Here is a 24,819-nt window from a genome sequence, read left to right as displayed (position 1 = left end):
CTTTCCAACATTGAATTTCTCCGAAACCTTCCTCCCAACCTCATCCACGGGAAACGCTATAAGTTCAACGGGGAGAAAAATAGTCACTCTAACGGTACACTCTAAGTTTAGTTTACTCCCTACTAGAAAAATTACGTCGGTAAAAATTGTGTCATACCTTCCAAATCGGGACACCTACACTTTGTGTGCTCGTGTAGATCGACACTTGCTACATTGCTTGGTCTTTCGAGATCCTCGCTTCATTACCAACTTCCACTTCGCCCACCAAACAAGCAACATTACTTTGAACCCCATGAAAATAACAAACAAGAAACATTTTCTTGCGTTTATAAAAAGAAGATAGCAGCGCAAAATTATCACTTACATCCGATTATCTCTATTTAACCCGTCATCATCCTCACTCACATCGGCAACTCCTGCGAAGATTTCGACATAGTTCGCTTTAGCACTTGGACACGTGAAAAAGCGATTGCACCACAAGAAAGATATTGACGAATACAAATCAGAATCAACAAACTTTTGTAACTATTTAATGTTAACAGACAAGTGAAATATGGCAACGGTATAAGAAACTTACCCCCATCGTTTGGATGCAAAAGTGGACATGTGGGCCTTGTGTGCCCGACGATACCACAGTGGCCACACTTCTTTTTTCTTGTCTCATTCTGACCTTTCAATCTACTACGTTTATGCGGCCTACCCTTCGATTTTACGTGTGGTGGATCATTAACAAATGGACGATGGGCGGTTTTAGGTGGGGTGAAAGGCATCTCTACCTCGGCGGTGCCTTTAGAAGACGGAATGCCATCCATTGTACCACTTTCTGGTGGAATATAAGGCATTTCAAAGGGAACTTGTGGACTGCCTTCAGAAGCTCTAGAAAAAGATGATAACATGGATTTAAAAACTTCTTTGTTTTGGCTGTTTGAGAGGCCCACAAACATATCTTCTTGCATTTCCTATAAGCTCTTTGTGACGAATAATGGAAGCGACTGCGAAGAAAAACTTGGATCGTTATTTGGAATGACAGATTTAGCAACTTCGTGTCCATCTCCTTAAAAACAGCTCACGGGGGGTATTTCGAAGGTCCTCGTGTTTGTAAACTGAAATGATATGTCTACATGGAAATCCAAACGACTGAAATAGCCCACATGAACATCTAGCATCCCCGCTCTAAAAGGTTGTATTCCACACTCGTCTTTTTGCTGTTCGGATGGCGGTGATGGTGTATACGAATATTGTCACCCACATCACGTTTATCTTCTGCGGTGTACATCGATTCCTCTGAACTGCTTCCTAAAAGCAAGAAAAGCATTTCGAGTATAGATGGATTCGCACCGCTTTGCATATTCAATCAAGTGGCTACCAATGAAAGGCTTCGTCGTTGCGATCCTTACCTCTTCTTCGTGTGTTCGGTGACGGATATTTGCAACCGCCAATTCCATTTTCCCAAATAGCTCAAACGGCCGCATCCGGGCTTAACATGATGTCTTATAACAGAGTTAATAGACTTCATGGCGTTGGTTTATTCGCAACCCCAAAGAACTCACCATGAAGATACGATTACGCCCTTTCGCCCGTTTCTTACGTACCTTCATCACCCATGTGTTATGACTAACTTTATTTTTCCACTAGTTTGTCTCCACCTTTCTTGAACTCTCCCGAGAACATTTCATAAACATAATAGAGCTGAACTCATTTGCAAATCCAGGGATTTTGACATTGGTGATGCAATTTTTCAATCGTGCCAAAAGAGCACGGCCCGGTGTTTCGAATCGGAAGAATAGATTTCAAAGCTTTACGAATCATTTGCGTCACCATCGGTAATGACCGATTTAGGGTGTTCACCACACATTGCATCAATAAATGATTTCAATACCCACTTATAAGTGTCGCCGCGCACTCACTTATGATCAAAGCAAAACCAAAACTATAGTCGTAGGTGGTTGTTGATTCCAAACCAAACACAACGATCGGCATCTGGTACCGATTGCTCACATGCGTTGAATCAAACAACAACACATCACCAAAGCTACTGAATCCAAAGGAGGTGGAATCCGCCCAAAACAGCAATGACCAACTGCCCACTTTCGCATTTAACTCATAGTTGTAATGAAATAAAGGATCTAACTTCACCTTGTCCTCTAAGTTGGCAAGCAGTGTGTTGGCGTCGCCATCAATACAGCGACTTCTCCTCTCTTTTCCCATTTTGTTATACAAGTCTTTTTTCGTAAAACCAACATTAAGGAAACCTCCAGCTATATGTGCATAGTGACCCATCACTTGGCATTTACGAACACCGACATCATTTAGGCATGTAGCAAATTCCAACGCTTCTCGACTCACATTTCTATGTGACCGAAGAAACATTGAACTCGGATACGGTACAAGTGGATGTGTGTGTTCCCCAATAAACTCTTTCACAGTCCACAACTTTGCTTCAGAATCAAAAACAACAACAATGCGGGCTTTACAATTGAACCTAGTGACATGTCTGGGTGTTCTTTTGGGTGCCGTCAGTTGGAGTTTATCTGCATGTCGTTCTCCTTCGGCTGAACACACAAATCTCTGCTTAATAGCAACTCCATTTTGATGAATTCTATGAACATCCTTACGAACACTGAAGCCAACTGATTTGGCATACTCATTATAAATAGTGTAGGCCTCGTCCGAGGTCTTGAACTGCATAGATAAAAATGTTGCTTTGTCTTCTATATAAGCCCTATATGTATCAGACTCTTCAGCATCGCTATCACTACTGTCAATATTTTCATTCTCCATCAGGGAAACAGTTGATTCCACATCCAGAGAATCACTTTCATCATCATGAAAACTTTGAAACATAGACTTCTAAGAAACTCTTCGTCATCATCGAGCCTTATTCGATTAGGTCATAGGGCCTACCTAAATAAAGAAAACTTTTTTTTTAGTACAAGCGACCTAAATATGAAAAATTCTAATGTACCTTAAAGAGAAGAGGAAAGATTAAATCGACTTGATTGATTGGATGATAAACTAACCTCAATGTTGAGCGTATTCAAGCCGTGTAGTGTTGTTGGTTCTTTGTCACTCTTTTTGCTCTACTTCCGCTTTGTAAACTTTAGAGAGTGAAAGAAATAAATGATTGACCATGAATTTAAGAAGAGGTGAAAGGGGTGAGAAGATTTGGGCGCGCAATCTAATTGAGAAGAATAGAAAATACGATTAATTGGGGATGAATGAAAATATGTGAAATGCCAACGCTACCCTTAGGTGGGCACTTCGGCTACCGGTTACGGGTTGGAAAATATGTGGTCAGGAATTGTGCGTAGCCATACATCTCGCGCACTGAAGACTAGCTCAAAAAAAAATACAGTGAACTTTGTATTTCAAAACGGTCAACGTACTTTTTTTTTATTCAAAAACACTGTACTTTCACAAAGTTTCAATTTAGTCCAATTAATTGGATCCGCTTACATTACATCGTTAAAAATTTCTCCGATTCTAATTTGTCTATGTGGCATTGTTTATACCATGAGGTGGCATCCATCCAACATTTCAACACACCAACTCATCAAATTACAACTGATATATCGGTTAAACCAAATTTCAAGATCTCAAAATTTAAAAATATTTTGTAACACAGTCAAAACAATCTTTTTCTAGTTCTCGGTATTAACAAAAATTTGATGTTTTCCATTCAAAATTATTCAATTTTGAGTAATGGGTATGGTTTTAATTCTCTTTGTTGTTTGTTGTTTTGCATTTGATGGAGAATTTAGTGAGCACTACTCACTACAACTTATAAACACAACAAAGAAAGAAAAAGACTGGTTGGTTTCAATAAGAAGCCAGATTTATGAATACACAGAGTTCAAATTTGAAGAATTTACAACTAGTGCTCTTATTAGAAGAGAACTAGATAAGCTTGCATCTCTTACACTGAATTCATGCTAATTAGTTGTAATTTGATAATTGTAAATGAACAACATCTATTAATTGGATCTCAAAATTTGGTTTAACCGATATATTAATTGTAATTTGATGAGTTGGTGTGTCAAAATGATGGCACTCATGGTCTAAACAACTGCCACATAGACAAATTAGAATTGGAGAAATTTTTAACGGTCCATGTAATAATGACATCCAATTAATTGGACGGAATGCCTAAATTGAAAATTTGTGAAAGTACAATGTTAATTTGAATAGTACATTGTCTCTTTTAAAACCAAGTGCCAAAGTTCAATATATTTTTTGGCCATTTTCTCGAAAAGGGAAAATATAAGACTTGCTATGCCGTGGTCCTAACCAATGCCCAAAATATCATTGATATATTTGATATATTACCGATATATATCATATTTTTTGGTACACCGATATAGATGTCTTCAATATATCTCAACTGAATATTGAATTTTTTTTCGATATATATCACAATTTCCAATATAACAATATATATCAACCGATATATACGATATAAATTGTTGACTTTGATTAATATTATTGACTTTGACCAAATATTGTTGAATTTGACAAATATATTAACGATATTCCCGATATAATTGATGATATTTCCGATATAATTTACGATATTTCCAATATAACAACATACAAAACAAAATTTTTAATAGTCAACAAAAAAATAGATATTTCTAATATATCCAATATATATCAATTTTTGGATACATCAAAATATTCACCGAATTCGATATTTTAGGCCTTGGTCCTAATAAAATATAACTAACCCAATAAGCATCATGGTTTTTGCCCGATTATGAATTTGACTAGTGAGACTATAAAGGTACTCGCGTACCTTAGAATTGTCGACGTTCAAACAATTTACCAAAGTTAACATTCACTAACTATGAGCTAGCAAAGAGGAGAGAGTGAGAGACTTCTGATTTCTGGAGCGAGCTTGCTTGCCTTAAGTCCAAAGCTTACCACTTCTAAAAGAGGGGGGAAATTGAGATGATAAAATCGCATAAAGGAAAATTTGTTCTGTTCAGTCAATAATCCTCATGAGAGAAAATCTCAGAATGATGGTTTCTTTCGAATTTCCAGCATTACCCAGTGATCTATTTCAACGCCATGAAGAGATTCCTATTCTCTGGTTGCTTTTCACAATCTTTCAATCAGTTTTAACGACCACCATAGAGTTGAACATAATTTCATTCAGCCTTAGGGTGCACTGCATCATTAGTTACCCGTGATATGATCCTTGTGTGTTGAATGAACTTTTAAAGCTCGGAATCGCCAATTCTCTTGAAGAGCATACTTCCTAGTGAATACGGAGCAAACTGGAATAAACAAGCATAAAGCTGGCAACATGACTAAGTTGCACAAAGTTCAGCTTCTGTTTGCAATACCATCTCTAAAAATGTGGCACCAGCACAAAAAGTACAACTTCTTCCACCTGATCATCCTCATTGGCTGTTCTCATACTTGCTCGCTTTATATCCAACCACATATGCTTGTTGCTCAGGCCAATGTCTCAACTTTCCTGGAATTGAAAAAATGGGCGCTCTGCAAAGTTACCATATGTTTGTCCAGGAGGAAGATAACTTGCATGGAAGAAAGAACATCACGTCATCAATGCTTTCATTGTACCAAACATATTTGTGGAAGAAAGAAACTTTGAGAAGTATTTAATAGAATATTATGATGCTGAAAGTTTGTGTGTAGTGATAGAGTACAAGAGGAAATAAGTGGTTTAGTTATAGAAGTTCATCTCTAAGAAAATGGCAAGCACAAAATTTAGCAGTTTGCTAAACTGCCAAAAATAGTGATTAACTCCAAGAAAACGGCAACCAATGATATATTCTCAACTTAAAATTAAGTACTGGTATTCCAATAAGATTTGGAATTGCTTACAAGTTCTGTAGATAGTTTGTATGAAAATGTTGTCCAGCCTGTAACAGACTAGCTGTGGCACACAATCTACAGAAGATGATCTCAGTGATAAATTTTCTTTTTGAGAAGGACATGATCAGAGCGACGAGAATTTACAAATATGTACGATTCAAGGAAATCATTCCAAGTGACTCAAGCACTGCATGGACTTACTTTATCTCAGGCTCTCAGCACTTAATTGATAAACATCAACTGTGGCTTTGAATTGCTAGGGAAGTGTGCAGGAAAGTGTTTGTGGCAAGTTTACTTGGTCGACATAGTTAGCAGTCTTGAGATGGATTAGGAAAGAATTTCGTTATGATGGATGTTGTTGGAAAGAGACATTTAGTCACTCAGATTGGTATATCTTCGGTTGTCCCAGCATGGGACTGGAATTTCAGAGTAACATTCCAAAGGGTTATAAGAGCTCTCTGACGCAATTTGGTCTTCTATTTTTCTTTTATTTTTATCAGTAGACTGATATAACATGGTTACATCTTCTCCTCTTAGCAAAAAGAATGCAAGGCAAGCAATAGAACCAAAACTCCTAAACTCCAAGTTCTAAAAAAGATGGTGAACGAAAATTATAGAGATGAAAAAAGTAAAGGAAACGTAAATTTTTATATATAACTATCAGATAGTTTCGCTTTGTTTCGGTGACATTGCCATTGTTCATGTGAAACCAGATACTCCAATATATTAGACTCATCATATACATGAATCCAAATAAAATATATAGACTTTTCATGATTAAATAAATAATTAAAAAAATAAAAGGAAAAAAAGGATGAATGGATGTACTCACCAAAATGCTTTCTCATATTTTCCTCGGGATAATCCAAATTCGTGAATGTTGCAACAGATGAGAAATGGTCACTGTAGTAGCAGAACAACTGTAAACTGTCATTGCCATTACTAAAAATTTGGCAAGACCAAGTTTCAGGAAAAAGCCAGTCAATTCATGAAACTTGGCACTTCTCAACAAGGTTTTCATCTTTTCCCATCCCTTCAACTAAAGATATGTAGGTGCTGTCATCAGGAGTGATGCCTTTGCTTAACATTTCTTTTTAACAGTTCTTCAGCGTGATTCCCATCCTTGTTCTTGCACAAACCTTGAATAAGTGCATTATATGTCAGAAGAGTGGGATTGAAACCTTTGTTCACCATCTCATCCCGAACCGAAAAAGCATCCTTTATATCACCCTTCCTACTATAACCAGAAATAAGGGTGTTGTAGCTAATATGGTCAGGTTTAATTCCCCTTTCCTTCATCTCGTTAAGAAGTCCACGAGCATCCTCAACTTTCCCCACCCTGCAAAGCCCTTGCATTAAGGTATTGTATGTTACCTCGTCAGGAGCAACCTTCTTTTCGTCCATTTCCTTCAAAAGCATGAAAGCACGCTCCATATTCTTATTAATGCAATGACCATCTATTAAGGTGTTAAACATTATCATATCAGGAGATAATCCTTTACTCTTAATCTGCTCAAACAACTCATCTGCTTCATTCATTCTTTTCCGTTTACCAAGAACGTAGATAAGTGATGTGTAAGTACCCACTGTAGGAGTAATCCCTTTACTCAACATCTCTTCATGGAGTTCAAAGGCTTTTCTCGCATTCCCTTCCTTGCTGTACCCATTGATCAAAATGTTATACGTAATATTATCGGGCACCATGTTTTTCTGTTCCAATTCCTTCATCAAACGATCAACTTCAGTCATCTTTCCTTCCATAAACAGCGCATGAATCAATACATTGTAGGTCAAAAGAGTAGGATGAATACCTTTTTTTACCATCTCATCTCTGTACTTGAATGCTATAACCAAATTCCCTTTGTTGCAATACGCTGGCGTCAATCAAAGTATTGTAAGTTACGGCACTCGGAACCAACTTGTTTTGAGACATTTTCTCAAACAAGGCCACCGCTTCTTCAAGTCTTCCCAGCTTGCACAGCGCACTTATAATTGACCCAAATGTATAAGAATCCAGTTTAACACCTTTCTGCTTCATACACCCAACCATCTCTTGAGCTGATTCAAGTTTCCCATTCAAACAATACCTATGAATAATCGTGTTATACGTAATAGCATTCGGTTTAAACCCCAAATCTTCCATAAATCCCATAAACACTTTCGCTTTCTTCATCTTCCCTTCTTTACACAACACATTTATCATTACATTAAACGTCACAACAGTCGATTTCATCTTCAACTTATACATCTCAGCATACAAAACCCAAACCATTTGCGTCTTATTTTGCTTAGAAAGCAAACTTAACAACTCATTACAAGTTTCAATCTTGGGGACAACATTTCTATCCATCATAAAATAAAAACACTCTAACCCTTCCTCAGCTTTCTTCAACTTACAATAAGTACTAATCAAAATATCGTAAACCAATGTCGTAGTATTCGACATTTCCAAGCTCTCAAACTCTTTAAAAACTTCATTATTCGATTTCACATACCCTTTTTCGATACCTTTCTTCATTAGTTGTATAGCATGTTGAGGTGAGTTAAGGCTAGAAAGTATACTAACAGCTAAACAAAAGCAGTTCAGATCAAAATGAGCAGTGCCCAAGTTGTCAATTAACTTTAAAAGTTCAATAGGCTTGTTTCTATACTCAAAGAGAGTGTTTTTAATCAAAGTTGGAGAAGAAAAGTTAAGTTGGGGATCATTATTCAATGTTTCTAAGGAAGTTTGAGGTTGGGCTTCTAAGTGAGTGATGGAAGAAGAAAGAGATGAGTAGAGAGACTTGTTGTTACCTTGAATAATAGCATCGAGATTTGAGAGCTTGTGAAGAGTGAACGCTCTGTTAAACTTCATGGCTCTCTAAAGCTGTTTTCTTTTGTCAGTTTTTGTGTTTGGAATAACAAGAGAAAATGGGATCAGCCATTAGAAGGGGTTAGTAGAAGTGTAGAAGTAAATTGTAGTGGACTTTGGGCTTCAAAGCATAGCAGGCCCAACATGTTCATACATTAATGGACCTCTGAATTTCGATGTACATCACAAGTTTCGGCCATCCAGCTAAAGTATCCAACGCATTTTGACACAATAATAAATTTGGTTAACTATACATATGATTATTTTCCCACTCCGTAACAGCATTCCCAATGCAAGTCGCTAATATTCACCTACACGTAGACTCAATTTCTCTTATTTTCTACTGTTTTGGTGAAAAACAAGGTGAGACGGCCCAATACAAAAGTAATTATTATTTTCGGATGGGATGTTTGATTCTGTCTGAATGTAAAAAATTAAAAAAAAAACGTGCCGAACGGAATGAAACATCTCGTCTGAAGTTTAAAAAAAAAAGTCGAAAAACACGCGAGACGGAATGAAACATTCCGTCCGAAAAAAAAACTGAAAAAATTTTAAAAAAAAAACACACAACATTCCGTCCGAAGTACCCAACTCAGCTACTATCTCGGTCGCAAGTTTCACTCTCGTTTTGGCTTAGTGAATAACTCACCCCCATAGTCACCCTTGCATTGGGCGAGGGTTTTTTTAGCTGGAGGTGAAAATTCTCAATTCCTATTCACTTGCATTGGGAATGCTCTTGACTACCAGCTTTTCCTAATAATAACCCAAGTGCTAACGAAGTATGGTTAATCACTTGTATATATAGTTGTACATGTCAACCCAATCTGAAGACTCTAAAACTGTTGTTGAATTGCCTCCTCCTTTTTGTGTTACGCCACCTTTCCAACATCCCCCAGACTTGAATTACACCGAGTACTCAGTACTCGGTACAAATTTGTTTTGTCAAAAAATAATGACATTAGTATGTGATACAGGGAAATCAGAGATCCCCTTACTGAGTTACTCAACCTAGGTGCTGGCGCCAATTTGGTCACTCCTCATGCATGAGCACTAAAAAGGGAAGTGTACTGTACACCAGAAGATTCTGTTTTTTTTCCCGCCATTACATTTATTTCCCGCTTTAATCAGTTACCCCACTTATTATCTCATTTCCAACTTCCCAAAAAAGAAATAAACTCATTTCACTCTCACACACACACACAAACTAGTCTCTCTAATAAAAATGGCGTCTCAATCTCTAACAGAGTACGAGCGGAAGCGACTCGAAAACATAAAACGAAACGACGAAATGATGAGTTCCCTCAAACTCCATTCCAAAGCTCTCCAACTCTCTTCTTCCACCAACAACAAGCGTCTCAGGTAAGTGTATCTCTCTTTCTCTCTCCATATTGTATATACAACTTTAACTTAATTATAACTACCATTTTAACAATTGCAGAAACGAAAGCAAAGTATACAAAACAAGCCCAGACAAAAAACCAAAATCCAAAACTGCCCCAATAGTAATCCGTCGCTCCCTTCGATCCCAAGGTCTTCCGCCAGAAACCAGTTTCCAAGACGACAACTTCTCCTCCCCTACTAAGAATTCCCCAAAAACCCCTCCGCCAAAATCTATACTTACAAAACTAGGCCCACTTACAATGAAACAAGCATACATGGGTGATGACTCATCGGCATCTGACCGAGTTCTTATCGACACTGTTAAAGATATGTCTGATAATGCACCTTTGAATGTAAAGAGTGGCGGTGTTGTTGTGGGAAATGAGGGCTGTTTGGATTTGGGGTCAATGATTTTGAAACCGGAGAATATTGCGCGAGTTATGCCTGGAAAGATATTGAATGTGGAGTTTTTTCCTTGTAAAGATCGGACAATGATTGTTGCGGGGAATAAATTTGGGAATGTTGTGTTTTGGGATGTGGAGAGTGAACAAGATGAGGGGAGAAATGATGGGATTTATTTGTATCAACCTCATAGGGCTCCTGTTTCTGGGTTTTCAATTCAACCCTTTTCGTTGTCAAAGGTACGCCCAAGTTGTAGTTTATTTTGAATCAAGTTGGTTTTTTTATTATTATCACACTTTGCATTTTCTTCTTGTTTATTTGGCATTAGATTGTAGTAGAGATCCCCATGATTGGTTATAATCTTAAAAGTTTAGCAAATAAAGATCAAATAATTGATTAGTGATTACTATGATAAGTGAAACTGTGAAACCTTTGAGACTAGCTAATTTTGGTAAGCAAAATTGTTAACTACTATCATACCTGTACTTGGAAATGCTGTTGTCTGAGCCTTTGTTACTGGAAAACCTGTTTAACTAGATTGTTAAATTTTATATGTTGAGTTGGTCTGTTTTAGCCGTAGAAATGAATGTGTACTCAATTTTGGTATACAGGTGTTCTCAAGCTGTTATGATGGGTTCATCCGTCTCTTGGATTTTGAGAAGGAATCCTTTGATCTAGTTTATTCAACTGATGGTACCATTTTTTCTCTTTCTCAACGGCCACAAGACCCGAACGGGTTATGTTTTAGTGAGGGTAATAATGGTATGGTGAATTTTTGGGATACAAGAGTTGGAAAATCGTCCAGTTCATGGATGTTACATGATAGTAGAATTAACACCATAGATTTCAACCCTGAAAACACAAACTTAATGGCAACAAGTTCTACAGATGGGAGTGCCTGCATATGGGATTTGAGACACACAGATGCACACAGACCGAAATACTTGAAGATTGTTGATCATAAAAGGGCCGTTCATTCCGCGTACTTCTCACCTACTGGAAGTTGTCTCGCGACTACAAGGTTTGTACTTAACGTTTATATTGTTTGTTTAATATTCTGTGAAGTACACGACATTATTGGAATCTTGTTAAGCTGTAAGTACATAGACCTTTGTTGTTTTCACCTTGAGATTTAATCTGGTGGTATGTAGGCCTAAACTCCTAAAGTCTATGCTCTTGTCAGATAAAATAAACATTCTTGCACCTATTGATGAGGACTTTTCATGTATGAGTTTAGGTCCAATCTTTATTATTTAGTTGTCAAACAATCTAAAATAAATCATAATGTTTTTGAAAACTTCAAATACGACAGGTGAGTTGATACTATGATTTGGTTCAAGGATTAAGGGTTGTGAGACCATTCTAGTTGGTTCAAAGATGACTTCCACCGCTGTCACTTTGTGAATCACTTCTACAGTAGGGAAAGTTTTGTTAATGCACATATTTTTAGTATTGTGGAGTTATACGAGGACAAATCTGTGCTTTCGTCCTTCATCTTTTATGAGATGCGTCTTGATTCTCTTGAATATAATGTCCCACTTGCCACATAACAAGGTAAGGTAGGATATGACATGCATTGAATTTCATGAATTTTACACGTACCAGTTCAAGTTGGAGCTCCGTAGTCTAACAGTAAGGTCAAATGAGAGGGCAATCTTACGTTTTCTTTAGATGCCTATGGATATAAAGTTGGAAAAATGCTGTTTGGAAATAACATTAGGAAGCTGTATGCTGATCCTCTGTTTTATTATCTTGTAGTCTCGACGACCATGTTGGAATACTGAGTGGAGCTGATTTCATGAACACATCTATGGTTTTTCATAATAATCATACTGGGAGATGGATTTCTTCTTTCAGGTACGTTTTTCTTGAAGATCATTTATTGAGGTGCTTCCCGCTAGTTTATTATATTTATGTTCCTGCAATTTAAAGACTCAATTCAAATAATAAATCATTCCTTTCTCGGACCAAAATGCTGTAGATTGTTTCTTGCTAGTAACTTTGATCAGATCAAGAGCACTTCTGTCAGGTTGGACCTTTAGTTCCTCTTCAATAATCATGAGGCAAATCACTACCGCCATATTCACACACCCCAAGAATATTATGTCAATTACTTGATAATGTAGCTCTCTTACATGTATGTTTGACATCATAAAATGCCTATAACATTTACCTTTCATTGGACCACTACAGAGCGATATGGGGATGGGACGATTCCTATCTGTTCGTTGGAAACATGAAAAGGGCAGTGGATGTCATCTCAACTGACAGAGACATAACGACTTTGCAGAGCTCTGACATGTCTGCAATACCATGCCGCTTTGCTGTTCACCCCTATAAAGTTGGGACATTGGCAGCAGCAACAAGCGGAGGACAGATTTACTTATGGACTCAAAGCTAGTAAACATGAGATGAATGTTCATTTGTAGATGAAGACATCTTTTCTTGTACTTTTTATTCCAAGGTAGCATTTTGTAATTTGTAAGACACCAGAGAAACTAGGTAGAATCGTTTCAAAGTTTAAATGGTTGACCTGGTTATCTAAAGTTTGTGTTATTTTTGAGTAAAGCTGCAAGTCTGAAAGTTAACCAGTTGATAGTAGCCTAGCCCTACGCTGCAAGCCTGTTTCTCTGCAAAATAAATCAGAGTTGCTGTAGAGATCTAATTTCCAAATTTTGGGAAGTGGGAGCATTGAAGACCACCCTTTTTTGACATACTATGGAAGTTATTTGTGATTCTCTCAGGACAACTTTTGTGGTTCTCCTTTGGAGCACTCTGCAATGGACTTGCCCATCGTTTGGTGTGGACATTTTGAATGCATTACTTGCTCTTTTCATTTATTTTTTACATGTCACACTGGCTATGACCTAGTCGGGGTACTTGTGATATCTTGAATATACATGCATATTCATATGTATGACTACTCTCTTATCGTGCATCTTGTATTAGTTTTTCTTCATACTCCAAAGTGTGATTTCACAAGGCAGCAATTTGTACACGCTTGTGGAGTTTGATCTTGTTTGTATGCGTGAAACCAATATTTCTTGTTGTTCTTCCCTTCACTACAAGTATGCCTACTGCCCATCTGGAAGCAACAACCTCTATATACAAAGAAGTCTGACAAAAAATGCATGATGCACATTAGCGATTGTTTTTTCGTAAGTGCTAAGCTTCTAGAGTAGCTATTCTGCATAAGAACTCCAATGGAAAAAATCCTGTAAGGATTTATTTTGCGGTTTTCCTTGGTCATAATTCGTAAGCATTCTAGAGTCTTGACTGTAAGCAGATAAAACAATTAAATGGAATATCATTTCGGAATATACTCTTCAGAACGTCCCAATGGCATCAGTTCTGAAATGTCAGTTATTTTCAAACTTCTTCCAGTATCACAAAGATAAGACCTGGTAATCTCCTGTCCTTTTATATGTTCTTTGCTGATCACGTACTTTGAAATGTAAATAATGAGATTTGATAAGATTGAAAACATTACGCAGATTGAACACAAATCACATTTATATTCAACTACCAAGAACGAAAAGAAGCCTTCAAAATTTTGAGAAGAGGAAGCCAAAATTTATAATCCCATAATAAAAATTAACTAAATTTATACTTCATATTTAGATAACCCTCTAAACTAGCCAGCCCATATGTTCCCCTGATTTCCAACAACATGTACACTTCAACCCCCAACAAATGTAAAAGCAATGAACACGGAAATGAAAACGGCAGAGAACAAGACCATAACTACATTCCCTTCTCTCTTCTCCTTTATCTTTATTGCTTGTTCTCCATAAACTATTATCATATATGTTGTATCTGCTTTCTTGAGCCTGATCTTAAACTGTGTAATGTTGTTGGATGGTGTCAATGTCCAATCCCTTCTTCTTTACAACTGATTCCACATGAGCCTTCAACGTAAGAACCTCCCTCAGCCTACAAAAACATTAGAAAGTACATAAACAATTGCTGACACAAACTAGGGAGTAAGTCTCGACCAAATAAAACTCCCTAAAGCATGTGATCTAAAATTCTTAAAGCTCTTTTTTCTTGTGCATTCAGTATAGTAGGCATGAAAGTGAGTGAGATGAACTTAAATGTGAATGGCAGTTTATTACCAATGATCTGATTTGTTACTTCTCATCAACAATCACAATTTCATATATTATTACTACAAACAATTAGCTTCACGGATTTGTTACCTGGCAACCTCAGCTCGCCTTTTTGCTTGCTCAGCGATCTCAGAATCTTTCCCGTTCTTCTCATTGAATAGTGTTGATGATGTCTCTGGATGTTGGAGGCCATGCAAAGTGCGCTGAGCCAATGCCCATTGTGCCTCCCTTTCTTCTTTACCGAAATCCTTCTTAGTTGTAAAAGCAGTCTGAAATACCAATGAAATTTGTCAAACAACTATAGAATATAAAGGTTTGCTGAAATTGAGTAAATGGCTGATGGCAGAGTTGATTGTGAACCTTGTTTTCTAGCAGATTATCCCATGCCTTTCCACTCAAGCTGTATCTGATAGCGAACTTGAAGAGATCTAGAGGAAAGTAGAAGATGATGCTGTATAGCCAGATAACCCCAGCCCATCCCCATCCGATACCTTCAATTCTTGCAAATCGCCAGTTTGCGTACACAGCGATGATTGTAGCCACCTTCATTGAACACATATATAATCATATCATGAACTTGTTTAATCATATTTTAGCTAACAAAATAACTACACCTTCAACGTTTGGAACCAAGTTGCAAAAAATGGAATTAGATAAATAAATCGATGGTTTAGTATGACATACTAAATAACATAATCAAAAGCTTCATTTTACCAAAATTTTTCTTGTAGTAGGATAGTTACACATTTACGCAAACTTCACATACTCACCAGTTGAGCAGCAATGAAGGCAGAGACAAGCAAGATACCGGGGCGTTCAAGGAAGGACCAGCTTCTGGATCGAGTGACAAAGATAAGTGCCTGACTTACTATGCTTACTTGAAGGTAGAGAGCAGCAGTGAGCTCATCAGGTTTGTTCCTAATTGAGCGCACTCCAAAGTGGTCCTGCACGTTTGTGAAGATAATAATAGTTATAGTATCATTAGTAGTAGATTTTGACGAGTGAAGTTGAATTAAATTTCACATACCGAGAAGAAATCTGTCTCGTTAACAATCCAGAAGAAAATAACTGTCATGACAGCAAGATAGGTTCCAAGGACGACCCCAGTTGCGAAGATTTCCTTGAGTTTCCATGAGTCAGGCATTGGGGATGGTTTCACCCTATCCTTGGAGATGGTCATGATAGTTCCATCATTGAGGATAGCGATAATTAAGACCATAAATGGAGAGAAATCAAATTTCCAGATAAGGGCGATGAGCATGAAGCCTAGGACAATACGAATAGTGATTGAAACTGCGTAGATCGTATAGTTCTTCATCCTCTGGAAGATGGCTCTACTTGTCAGCACCGCACTAATAATAACACTCAGTCCTGGCTCTGTCAATACAATATCTGATGCACTTCGAGCTGCATCTGTAGCATCTGCAACTGCTATACCAATGTCAGCTTTCTTTAATGCGGGGGCATCGTTTACTCCATCTCCAGTCATACCACATATGTGCTTCATCTCTTGCAGTTTCTTCACAATCTCATACTTGTGCTCTGTGTATAAAATAGTAGGTACACGTTAGCTTCACTGTTCTCTGGATTTAAGGCTTTGTTGGTGTGATGCATAAGATTGCAGAGCCAAATCTGGAATTTAAAGCGTTCAAGTTGTCTTTTTAGAAGCACTGTTGTGAAATCACAGCATAAAGGAGACAATATTAATTTGCCTCCTCAATGCTTTCTTTCATTGCACAACTGAACCCTCGAAAGCTATTATCTAGTCCAGATTTTGCTATGCGGTTTTCTACATTATATCATGTGAGACCTAAGAAAGCATTGTAAAATGGACATTTAAGGAAAGGAGTATAATTCTAGCTAAGCTCTTCAGTTACCAGGAAAAACACCAGCAAAGCCGTCAGCCTTCTCAATAAGCTCATCAATGGGGATTGAAGCGATGGACTCATCCTTGCTTTGGCCTAAGAGGGAGGAGGAGGGGTACATGTTTGTGCCCATGCCAAGACGACGACCGGTTTCTTTGCCAATAGCAAGTTGGTCACCAGTGATCATCTTGACGTTAACGCCGAGGGTGAGGGCTCGACGAATAGTCTCTGCGCTATCATGTCTTGGAGGGTCAAAGAGTGGCAATAAAGCCACAAACTCCCATGGTGATCCTGCACTTTCTTTGGTCTTATCAGGGACTGTCTGTCTTGCAACACCTAGAGACCGGAGACCGCGTTCAGCATACTTGTCAATGATAGAATGAACTCTGTTCTTCGCCTCGCCGGGAAGATTGCAAAGCTCGATGATCTAATACAAGTACCAATATTATGTAAGTAACTATTGGAAAGAAAAAGATGCAAAGGCAGAACGGTATAGTTGTCTTTTGTACTTGTTAGTAAGACAAAACTTACCTGCTCAGGTGCTCCCTTGCTCGCTCGGTGCCAATTGCCTTCAGAGTCAATGTAGGTGATGGCAGTACGCTTGTCCACTGGGTTGAAGGGTAGGAAATGCACCTCAGTTATTCCTGCTCTTGCCTGAAGTAAAAGATAAAGTTTGTAAGAATCAAAGGTCCAGAACTATGTCCTGTGCACCATATCTTCTAGATGTTTTGTTATGCTTTTATCACGACCAACTGCAGCGAGGTTATAGTAGCTAGCTAATAGGGGTGAAAATTAAGTCTGAATACTTGTCTTTTTTTCTTTCTCTCATTTCGATCAGTTCTCCCCTCTTTCTATTCCTACTTCGTCGTTAGCTATTCATACTCGATCATTTGGATGCAATATACTAGTTCAGGATAGTCAAAGTAAAATGGCTCAACGTGCAGAATGTCGTTCAGATATAACTGTTCTTTTTACTTACTTCCTTAGGATCAGCCAACATGCCAACAATCGAGGCGTCAATGGCATCTTGGTTCTCAACCCTAGAAGCCCTTGCAGCAGTCAAGACAATAAATTCCTTATCTAAGTCCTTGACAAATACCTGCATAAGGTAATTACAATGCTAGATAAGGATCCACAAACTTACCTATAATCTTAGTAGGGTTTATATTTTAAGTTTTTATACCTCAATCATATTCTTATCAACCGAGAGCTTGTTGAGTGTCAAGGTACCAGTCTTGTCACTACAAAGGACATCCATACCAGCCATTTCTTCAATAGCAGTCATTCTCTTAGTGATAGCACCTTGTTGTGATAGGCGGTGAGACCCAATAGCCATAGTCACAGATAAAACTGTTGGCATGGCAATGGGAATTCCTCCAATGAGAAGTACCAAAAGATTATCGATTCCTTCTCTGTATCTTCTGTGCTGAATTGCATACATGACTACAATCTCTATCAACATTCCCACACCAATTGAGCAAATGCAGAAGTTACCAATAGCTGTCAACACCTGAACAACATCAACAACAATGATCACGTCATACTTTGCATTATAAGCTTGAATACTGAAACTAAATCGTCATTTTGTCAACTATAACATTGTTTTTTTTCTGTATTCAAAACAGTGAAAATAAGACTATTTATTAAAATCCAAAATGGTGATAGTAAATATTCATCATTGAGAAATCCATACTTACCTTTTGGAAGTGACCAACATTGTTAGTACTATCCACAAGATGAGCAGCCTTTCCAAAGAAAGTGTGAACACCAGTGGCAATAACAACAGCCTCAATTTCACCTTGTTTGCAAGTGGACCCAGAGAAGATTGAATCACCTGGGCTCTTTGTAACAGGTAAAGATTCTCCAGTGAGAGCTGATTGATCAATCTTTAAAGGATCCCCCTCAAGCAACCTAGCATCAGCAGGAATAATATCTCCCAGTTTAATGCTTATCACATCTCCTGGTACCAATATGGATGCTTCTTGTTCACTCCATTTTCCATCTCTAAGCACCTATATAGATGCATATACAGAAAACATATTAGAGTTTCTTAGGATGTTTGTTTAACACACAACGCCCTCACACTAGGAAACTATATGATCATCACAAATTCACAATGTTGACGGGTGACACTATTCAAACTTGGAATATGTAATATAATGGGCGTCGAGTAGAATTTCTAAAACTACTGTTCGAAGCATTGTCAAAAATAATTTAATTGTTCATCTGTAAACATCACATATGAATCATGTAAGACGGCAGAAGCTTTTCAGCGAATATGCAATGCTTATGCAAGTAAAAAAATGATTTGTTCTAACATTTGACATGCTTTTACCTGTAAATTATATTGACAAAAAACAAGGATCATTTAAATTGACTATGAAGACAAATTGTAAACTCACTAGACATGCATTATGCAACTAGGAACATTATGAATTACCTTGGTCTTGGGAGCAAGACCTGCCATCAAAGCAGCCGCTGCATTACCAGCATTATTCTCTTCAATAAAACTGATTGTGGAGTTAATGATGAGCAACACCACAATACCAATAAAATCTTGCCAGTCAGGAGGTTTGCCCTGAAATTAAAAATTCATTAGAGAAAGAAAAGGGTTGACGTCATAAAAATAAAGTTGGGCAATTATTTTATTATTAATTGGTGAATTAATCAGTTAATTACCCCTCCATTTGCTAATGCAATGGCCATAATAGCAGCTGCCTCCATGACCCATGATAGAGGATTCCACATAAATCCCAGGAACTTGAGAAATTTGCTCTCCTGTAAATTTTCAAATAGTTTGAGTTCAATAAAATCATATTATATAATTAGATCAAACCACCTTTTTTTTTTAAAGATCATACGAAAAATAGGTAATAACGAATAAATTGACCTTTTTCTCTTCTAGCTTGTTGGGGCCGAAAATTATGAACCTTTGCTCCCCTTCTGCTTGTGACAAGCCCTCTTTCGTACATTTCAGCTGCTCAAATACCTCCTCGATCGGAATCCTCTCCTACATTAACACCATTATCAAATTTCAATCATTTTGAACTTCAAAAAAAGTGTCTCATAGTCCACATTTCCATCAACTTTTCATTCATGGGAGATGTTTTCTTGAAAATGCATGATCAGATATGTGAAACTGATAACAAAAAAGAAAAACGGCATTAGAAAAAGATACGTACGAGATCGACATTCTCATTTTTGATCTCTTCCAAGCTAATTTCCTTGGTTGCCATATTGAAAATATATGACTAAAACCAAAGGCAAAACTGGAGAGAGCAAAACTATTTTCTTCTTATTTTTTGCACTCTCCCTAGGCCTCCATTGACAATGATAGATAACTTATCATGCAAAGACAGACAAAGGTAGAGCTGTGATTCCCACGTCCTTTATAACCGACTCTTTGCATGTAAACTAACTAACCTACCAGAATCATTGTTGTACCACAAGCACTTTATGGACAACCCGCAATCGACTATTGGACAATTTTCCACCATTCTTTGAGTACTCACGTGTCACTATTCTTGTTTTCAGGTTGCTCTATTCCTGTGGGTTTTGTTAGGCTTGGAATTTTGGATCAACGACTCTCTGGTACATATATAGAAATTGGCAGAGCGTGCACTTGGCATACAAACCATGTTCTTAAAGACAAAATTAAACTTGGAAGTTGGAACCATTCATGTGATGGATCGTGGTGGTCTGTCTGTTGGACATTTAGACCAAACACGGACAACAGTTTTTGAATCCAAGGACAAAAGAAGCATAATTAATTGGTCCATGACCGTACAATAAGTTTATTTTTCCCGGTGAAGTATAAAAAGAAAAAAACTAGCTTCGTTATATCTTCCCATAATCCATTGTTTAGATTGAGCTGATTTTTTATTTTTGTGTAGAACATATATATTTATGTATTTATGGTGGGAAGATTATATATCCACAAAAAAACGGCCATTAATTCATTGTGGAAGTACAATGTTTGGTAGGAATGTCAACTCGGGGTGTGAGTTAGGGGTGTCAACTTAGCATGCATATATTTTCTAACATTAACTCTGTAGGACAAATTTTGCATCAAAATAACTCTGTAGGACAGGGTTTTTTTTCTAAATCACTCACAAAACTAGATCTTAGGATTTAATAACCCACGAACCCAATGTTTAAATAAAAAAAAACCCTCAAGAACAAAATAAATTGGTTCGATTTTCTTCTTTTATTTAAATCCCACTTTTATCCTTCCATGTTATAAACAAGACTTTGCTATCTTTGAAAGAAGAAAATGAACGGTGGAAGTAGAAACTTGGAAACACGATCGTTGTTCGATGAGCCTTCGAATCTTAAGGGCGGATATTTCGATTTTGATCTGTAAGCTTCTTAAGGTACTTCTTGTTCGTCATGCTCTTAGTCATGTACATTGACTCTAACTTGAGCCAAATACCGGCGGTGGTACTCTCACCCATTACATTGTACATAACCTCATTAGTAAGACACAATCGGATTGATGAACAAGCTTGTAGATTGAACTCTTCCCAGTCATCATCGATCATAGTTGCCGACTTTGCTTTAATCCCTTTTAAAGTCTTATGTAAATCTTGTTGGATGAGGATGCCTTTCACTTCGACTTGCCAAATCCCAAAGTTGTTCTTCCCATTAAACTTCTCTACTTCAAATAAACATCGCATTTCATATCGATTTTGGGAGCCATTTCTAGTAGTCACAACAAGTAACTCACAAAAAACCTTCATTTGGGAATTTTATCAAACACATTGTTTTCACAAATTTTGAACACTATGGTTTTTAACCTAAAACTCAAAATCCCCAAGTCTTAAACCTCGCTCTGATATATACCAATTGTTGTTCTTTATTGCGGAAAAGTGCAACAACAATTAGATCAACCACCAAAGGAGTGATCTTTCACGCAAGACAAAAGGATCCAACAAATAACTCAAGCAATAAACCCAATCAACAATATCAACAAACAAGTATAAACTAGTGTAGAGATTATGTAAAGAACACACTCACACAAGAAGATGATTTATCGTGGTTCGGCAATATGCCTAGATCCATATAGCAAGATAAATGATTTACTAGATTAACTAGATAGAGGATTACAGAGAGGAGTTCTCACTTCACTCACTTAGAATGATCTCTTTTACTCACAAATAATACTCTCACAAATCTCTTTTTTGTTCTCTCTCAAGGAAACCCTAGAAAAATTTTCTCTAACTTTCTCACAAAGAAAAAGTTATAAGACTCTCTCTCTCTCTCTCTCTCTCTCTCTCTCTCTATATATATATATATATATATATATATATTCCCTTATATATATATATGATAAAATTTTAGTATCCGGGTACCGGTGAGATATCATGCTTGGCTCTGTGAACTCGTTGGGTGGAAAACAATTTGTCAGGTTACTTTTTCATATTCGGTGTTTCAATGCCGAAAATGTCTCCTTTCTCGGTACCTAGCTGTTGGCTATGCCACCTATATTCGGTATCAAGATGTTGTCTCTATGAAATCTCTATTTATCAACACCGGCCTCTCAAACATTCCAAAATTTGAACGCGATCCCCACTCCTGCTCACAGATAAAGTTTTTTGGGATGCTCTCAGAAACTTATGTTTTCATTCTAGATCCAAGCACATACATGTGCGCTATCATTGGATTATTAGAGAAGTACTCGAAGACAAGTATTTGTGTATTGAGAAGATCCATACCGACAAGAATGGGTCGGATAGATGACCAAAGTCTTAGCAAAAGGTAAGTTTGATGTTTGCTGTGCTATCGCCGGAATGGTAGCAGACTCCTCCTGTTGATTTAGAAATTGCATAGAGGTATCCCCCCTCACTGTTAGGGAGGGGGAGATTGTTGGAGTTATCCCTCACATGAGGAGGAAAAGAAGTTAAGTCCAAGTGAAGAAGGGCGAAGCACGCCACGCCAGTTTGGTCTTGCTTTTGCGCGACGCTTCATGCCGTGGACAACTTACAATGTTTTAAGGGTGCGCGTGCTCGACTTTGGCCTTGCCCAAGGCACGCCCGCGCCCATGCCTATTTTCGGTAGAATTCTATTTTTGTGAAACCGCGAGTTTGCAATATAAGTTGGGGTTTTTGACAAAACCTAACACACGAACCAAGGCAACACAAGAGAGAGAAAACCCAATCTTGAAAGCAATCAAGATTGAGAGATAACCTTTATAGAGAAACAAGCCTGTAAAGAGAGAGGAGTGATCTAGTAAGGTGAGAGACTGAAAAGTGTGATTGTAATATTTCTTCCCACTTTATAAAAGGATTAACTCTTGTGAAAGTAGGTACCATTGGTCGAACCACGGTATATCTTTGTGTTGTGGTATGCGTTTTACTTCTTTACATTATTATCTGTTGTTAATAGTTGTTTAGAGAGTTGGACATGTTAGCTAGGTTGTAGTTGATATTTAGAATTTGTTTGGAGTTGAAGTGAGTTCAAATACAAGTTATCTGTGTAGATAACTTATCATGCAAAGACAGACAAAGGTAGAGTTGTGATTCCCACATCCTTTATAACCGACTCTTTGCATGTAAACTAACTAACCTACCAGAATCATTATTGTACCACAAGCACTTTATGGACAACCCGCAATCAACTATTGGACAATTTTCCACCATTCTTTGAGTACTCACGTGTCACTATTCTTGTTTTCAGGTTGTTATATTCCCTTGGGTTTTGTTAGGCTTGGAACTTTGGATCAACGACTCTCTGGTACATATATAGAAATTGGCAGAGCGTGCACTTGGCATATAAAGTTATGTTGTGTTATTTTGAATAAAACAAGAGGTGAACTTGGGATTGGGCTTGGGCTCTTTGATCCCTTATCTTCTTTTTGATAAAACTTGTTTCCTAATAGGGTTGGAAACAGAATTGGATATGGGTTGGGAAACAAAAATGTAGTGGACTTGTAGAATCCAATCCTTATTGGGAAACTGAAGTAGTTCCCTATAAAAAAGCGGATCTACTAGTGCTCCACGTTTCTTGTCTATATACATCCTCCTCTATCAGCAGCCTATAGCATGAGCGAAAAAACAATTTTCTACACTACGTTTTGGGCAATCATAAGATCAGTATCGTGGTTCTTCCTTTTCTTCTTTGGTTTATCTGCAGTAAACAAAGGAGAGTATAACTAGCTGTTGTATCCTGGAGGTTGACGCACTTTGTTTGTATAAAGAGAAACAAACGCGAAACAACCTTAAAGAAAGCGTTTGATCCGTGCCTCAGCCAACCTTCTTTTTATTCACAGTTTGTTCTTGTTGCAGAAATTGTTACCAACAATTTTAAGGTTGTTTGACAATGAATACGAAGAAAGGTTAAGGTTTGTTTCCTAGTTTTCGTTTATGGGTTAAGACGATTATGAGGTAGGCAGAGCGATGTCAAAAAAGAACAGAGGATTAGTTTTGCTGGAAGAGGGACTTAATATACTTTGATATTTGCTCTCTCTCTCTCTCGTTCCTAGTTTCAAGTTTTCCCTAGTTGAAGATACTATGGCGGGTGGTATGGTCACATCCTCTTCTAATGAAAAACAATACCCTGACATGGTCCGTAGTGATCACATGTATTATAGCTGGCTTCGGTGGGTTGCTTTTTGGGTATGACCTTGGAATTTCTGGTGGTTACACCGCACAAGTGCCTTATATCCTTTTCCCAGATGTTGAGTTGCCTGATAAGAGTAAAGTGTCGTGAGAGATGACCTTAATCTATAGGAGTTTTAGACTCCAGAACTATTGGAAATCTTCTCCATATTATCTTGAAGAGGCATCCCAAACAAAATTCAAGGACACTGAGACTGAGCGATATTTTGATAGGGGCAAGCCAAATAGTCGATCAAAGCGTGACTCCCTTGCATCTCATCTCAAGCTTACTCCTACTAATTTTCCTCTAGAACTAGTTCAAGGTTCAAGGCGTGCACATGATCAAAGGAAAGTACGCTGGAATCCAGAATTAGGTCTACAAAAGCTAGATTTCTTAGAGAAGCTTGACGAGAAGATTGAGAAACATGGAAGGATACGGAATTGTTTGGCTCAGTTGTATGCCAAAGACATTACTCCTGGTGAAAAGCAAGAGCTTGATGAAGCTCTTCAGAGAGAGGTTCCACTTGTGAGCAACATCTGAGTTCGAGATTTGGAGATTATCTGGAAAAAAAAGGATAGTTCGAAATTCGGAATGGTAGGACAATTCTTACAAAACCGGCTATAACGTTTTGCTCGATGATCGGATTCACAATCCGCATTTTGCATTAGAAAGCTAACTCAGAGATGTTTCAGTTTTACAGTTCTTTATGGGCCAATTTCCCGTTGAATAACGAAACATGCGTGATAATCCAATTTTTCAATCGGATTAGGTATCG

The 24,819-nt window shown here is 37.6% G+C and overlaps 3 protein-coding genes and 2 pseudogenes across 5 annotated transcripts; 2 read left to right on the top strand and 3 right to left on the bottom strand.

Moving 5' to 3' along the window:
- Positions 1-1,872: 1,872 nt before the first annotated feature.
- Positions 1,873-2,844, bottom strand: LOC147508117 (protein FAR1-RELATED SEQUENCE 5-like). Its single transcript, XM_086596855.1, has one exon. The coding sequence runs from the start codon at positions 2,842-2,844 to the stop codon at positions 1,873-1,875; it is 972 nt and encodes a 323-aa protein (XP_086452981.1).
- A 2,288-nt stretch (positions 2,845-5,132) lies between these two features.
- Positions 5,133-8,782, bottom strand: LOC147508116 (uncharacterized; annotated as a pseudogene). Its single transcript, XR_015217891.1, has 2 exons — positions 6,674-8,782; positions 5,133-5,540 (listed from the first exon to the last, which is right to left on the bottom strand). The product of XR_015217891.1 is annotated as an uncharacterized LOC147508116 (transcript).
- Positions 8,783-9,890: 1,108 nt separating this feature from the next.
- On the top strand, positions 9,891-13,220 carry LOC147508115 (uncharacterized). 2 transcript variants are annotated; one of them, XM_086599104.1, is made up of 6 exons: positions 9,891-10,051; positions 10,131-10,713; positions 11,086-11,236; positions 11,363-11,495; positions 12,233-12,331; positions 12,668-13,220. In XM_086599104.1, exons 1-6 carry the CDS (start codon positions 9,915-9,917, stop codon positions 12,873-12,875), a joined length of 1,311 nt encoding a protein of 436 aa, XP_086455230.1. In that variant the 5' UTR covers positions 9,891-9,914; the 3' UTR covers positions 12,876-13,220. The 2 variants fall into 2 exon arrangements, with proteins under 2 accessions (XP_086455230.1, XP_086455229.1); XM_086599103.1 differs by having other exon boundaries at positions 11,086-11,495; positions 12,668-13,219.
- A 749-nt stretch (positions 13,221-13,969) lies between these two features.
- On the bottom strand, positions 13,970-19,876 carry LOC147508114 (plasma membrane ATPase 4-like). The gene is made up of 14 exons (XM_086600695.1): positions 19,631-19,876; positions 19,339-19,458; positions 19,128-19,226; positions 18,889-19,026; positions 18,146-18,460; positions 17,632-17,958; positions 17,428-17,547; positions 16,980-17,102; positions 16,461-16,875; positions 15,611-16,125; positions 15,354-15,527; positions 14,944-15,126; positions 14,674-14,852; positions 13,970-14,407 (listed from the first exon to the last, which is right to left on the bottom strand). The coding sequence occupies exons 1-14, from the start codon at positions 19,682-19,684 to the stop codon at positions 14,311-14,313; spliced, it is 2,859 nt and encodes a 952-aa protein (XP_086456821.1). The 5' UTR covers positions 19,685-19,876; the 3' UTR covers positions 13,970-14,310.
- Positions 19,877-23,987: 4,111 nt separating this feature from the next.
- Positions 23,988-24,584, top strand: LOC147508113 (uncharacterized; annotated as a pseudogene).
- The last annotated feature ends 235 nt before the right edge of the window (positions 24,585-24,819 follow it).

The sequence above is a fragment of the Coptis chinensis genome, chromosome 3 (assembly GCF_015680905.1).
Source record: "Coptis chinensis isolate HL-2020 chromosome 3, ASM1568090v1, whole genome shotgun sequence".
Lineage (NCBI taxonomy): Eukaryota > Viridiplantae > Streptophyta > Magnoliopsida > Ranunculales > Ranunculaceae > Coptis > Coptis chinensis.
The sequence above is the reverse complement of the archived record's forward strand: the minus strand, read 5'-3'. Positions and strand labels throughout refer to the sequence as shown.

Excerpts from the sequence above, each read along its gene's own strand:
- LOC147508117 (XM_086596855.1), bottom strand. The coding sequence starts at position 2,844 with ATGTTTCAAAGTTTTCATGATGATGAAAGTGATTCTCTGGATGTGGAA.
- LOC147508115 (XM_086599103.1), top strand. The coding sequence starts at position 9,915 with ATGGCGTCTCAATCTCTAACAGAGTACGAGCGGAAGCGACTCGAAAAC. Across the intron at positions 10,052-10,130 it reads ACCAACAACAAGCGTCTCAG|AAACGAAAGCAAAGTATACA; the intron begins GTAAGTGTATCT and ends TAACAATTGCAG. Across the intron at positions 12,332-12,667 it reads AGATGGATTTCTTCTTTCAG|AGCGATATGGGGATGGGACG; the intron begins GTACGTTTTTCT and ends GGACCACTACAG.
- LOC147508114 (XM_086600695.1), bottom strand. The coding sequence starts at position 19,684 with ATGGCAACCAAGGAAATTAGCTTGGAAGAGATCAAAAATGAGAATGTC. Across the intron at positions 19,227-19,338 it reads ACAAGCTAGAAGAGAAAAAG|GAGAGCAAATTTCTCAAGTT; the intron begins GTCAATTTATTC and ends GAAAATTTACAG. Across the intron at positions 17,959-18,145 it reads ATGTTGGTCACTTCCAAAAG|GTGTTGACAGCTATTGGTAA; the intron begins GTAAGTATGGAT and ends GATGTTGTTCAG.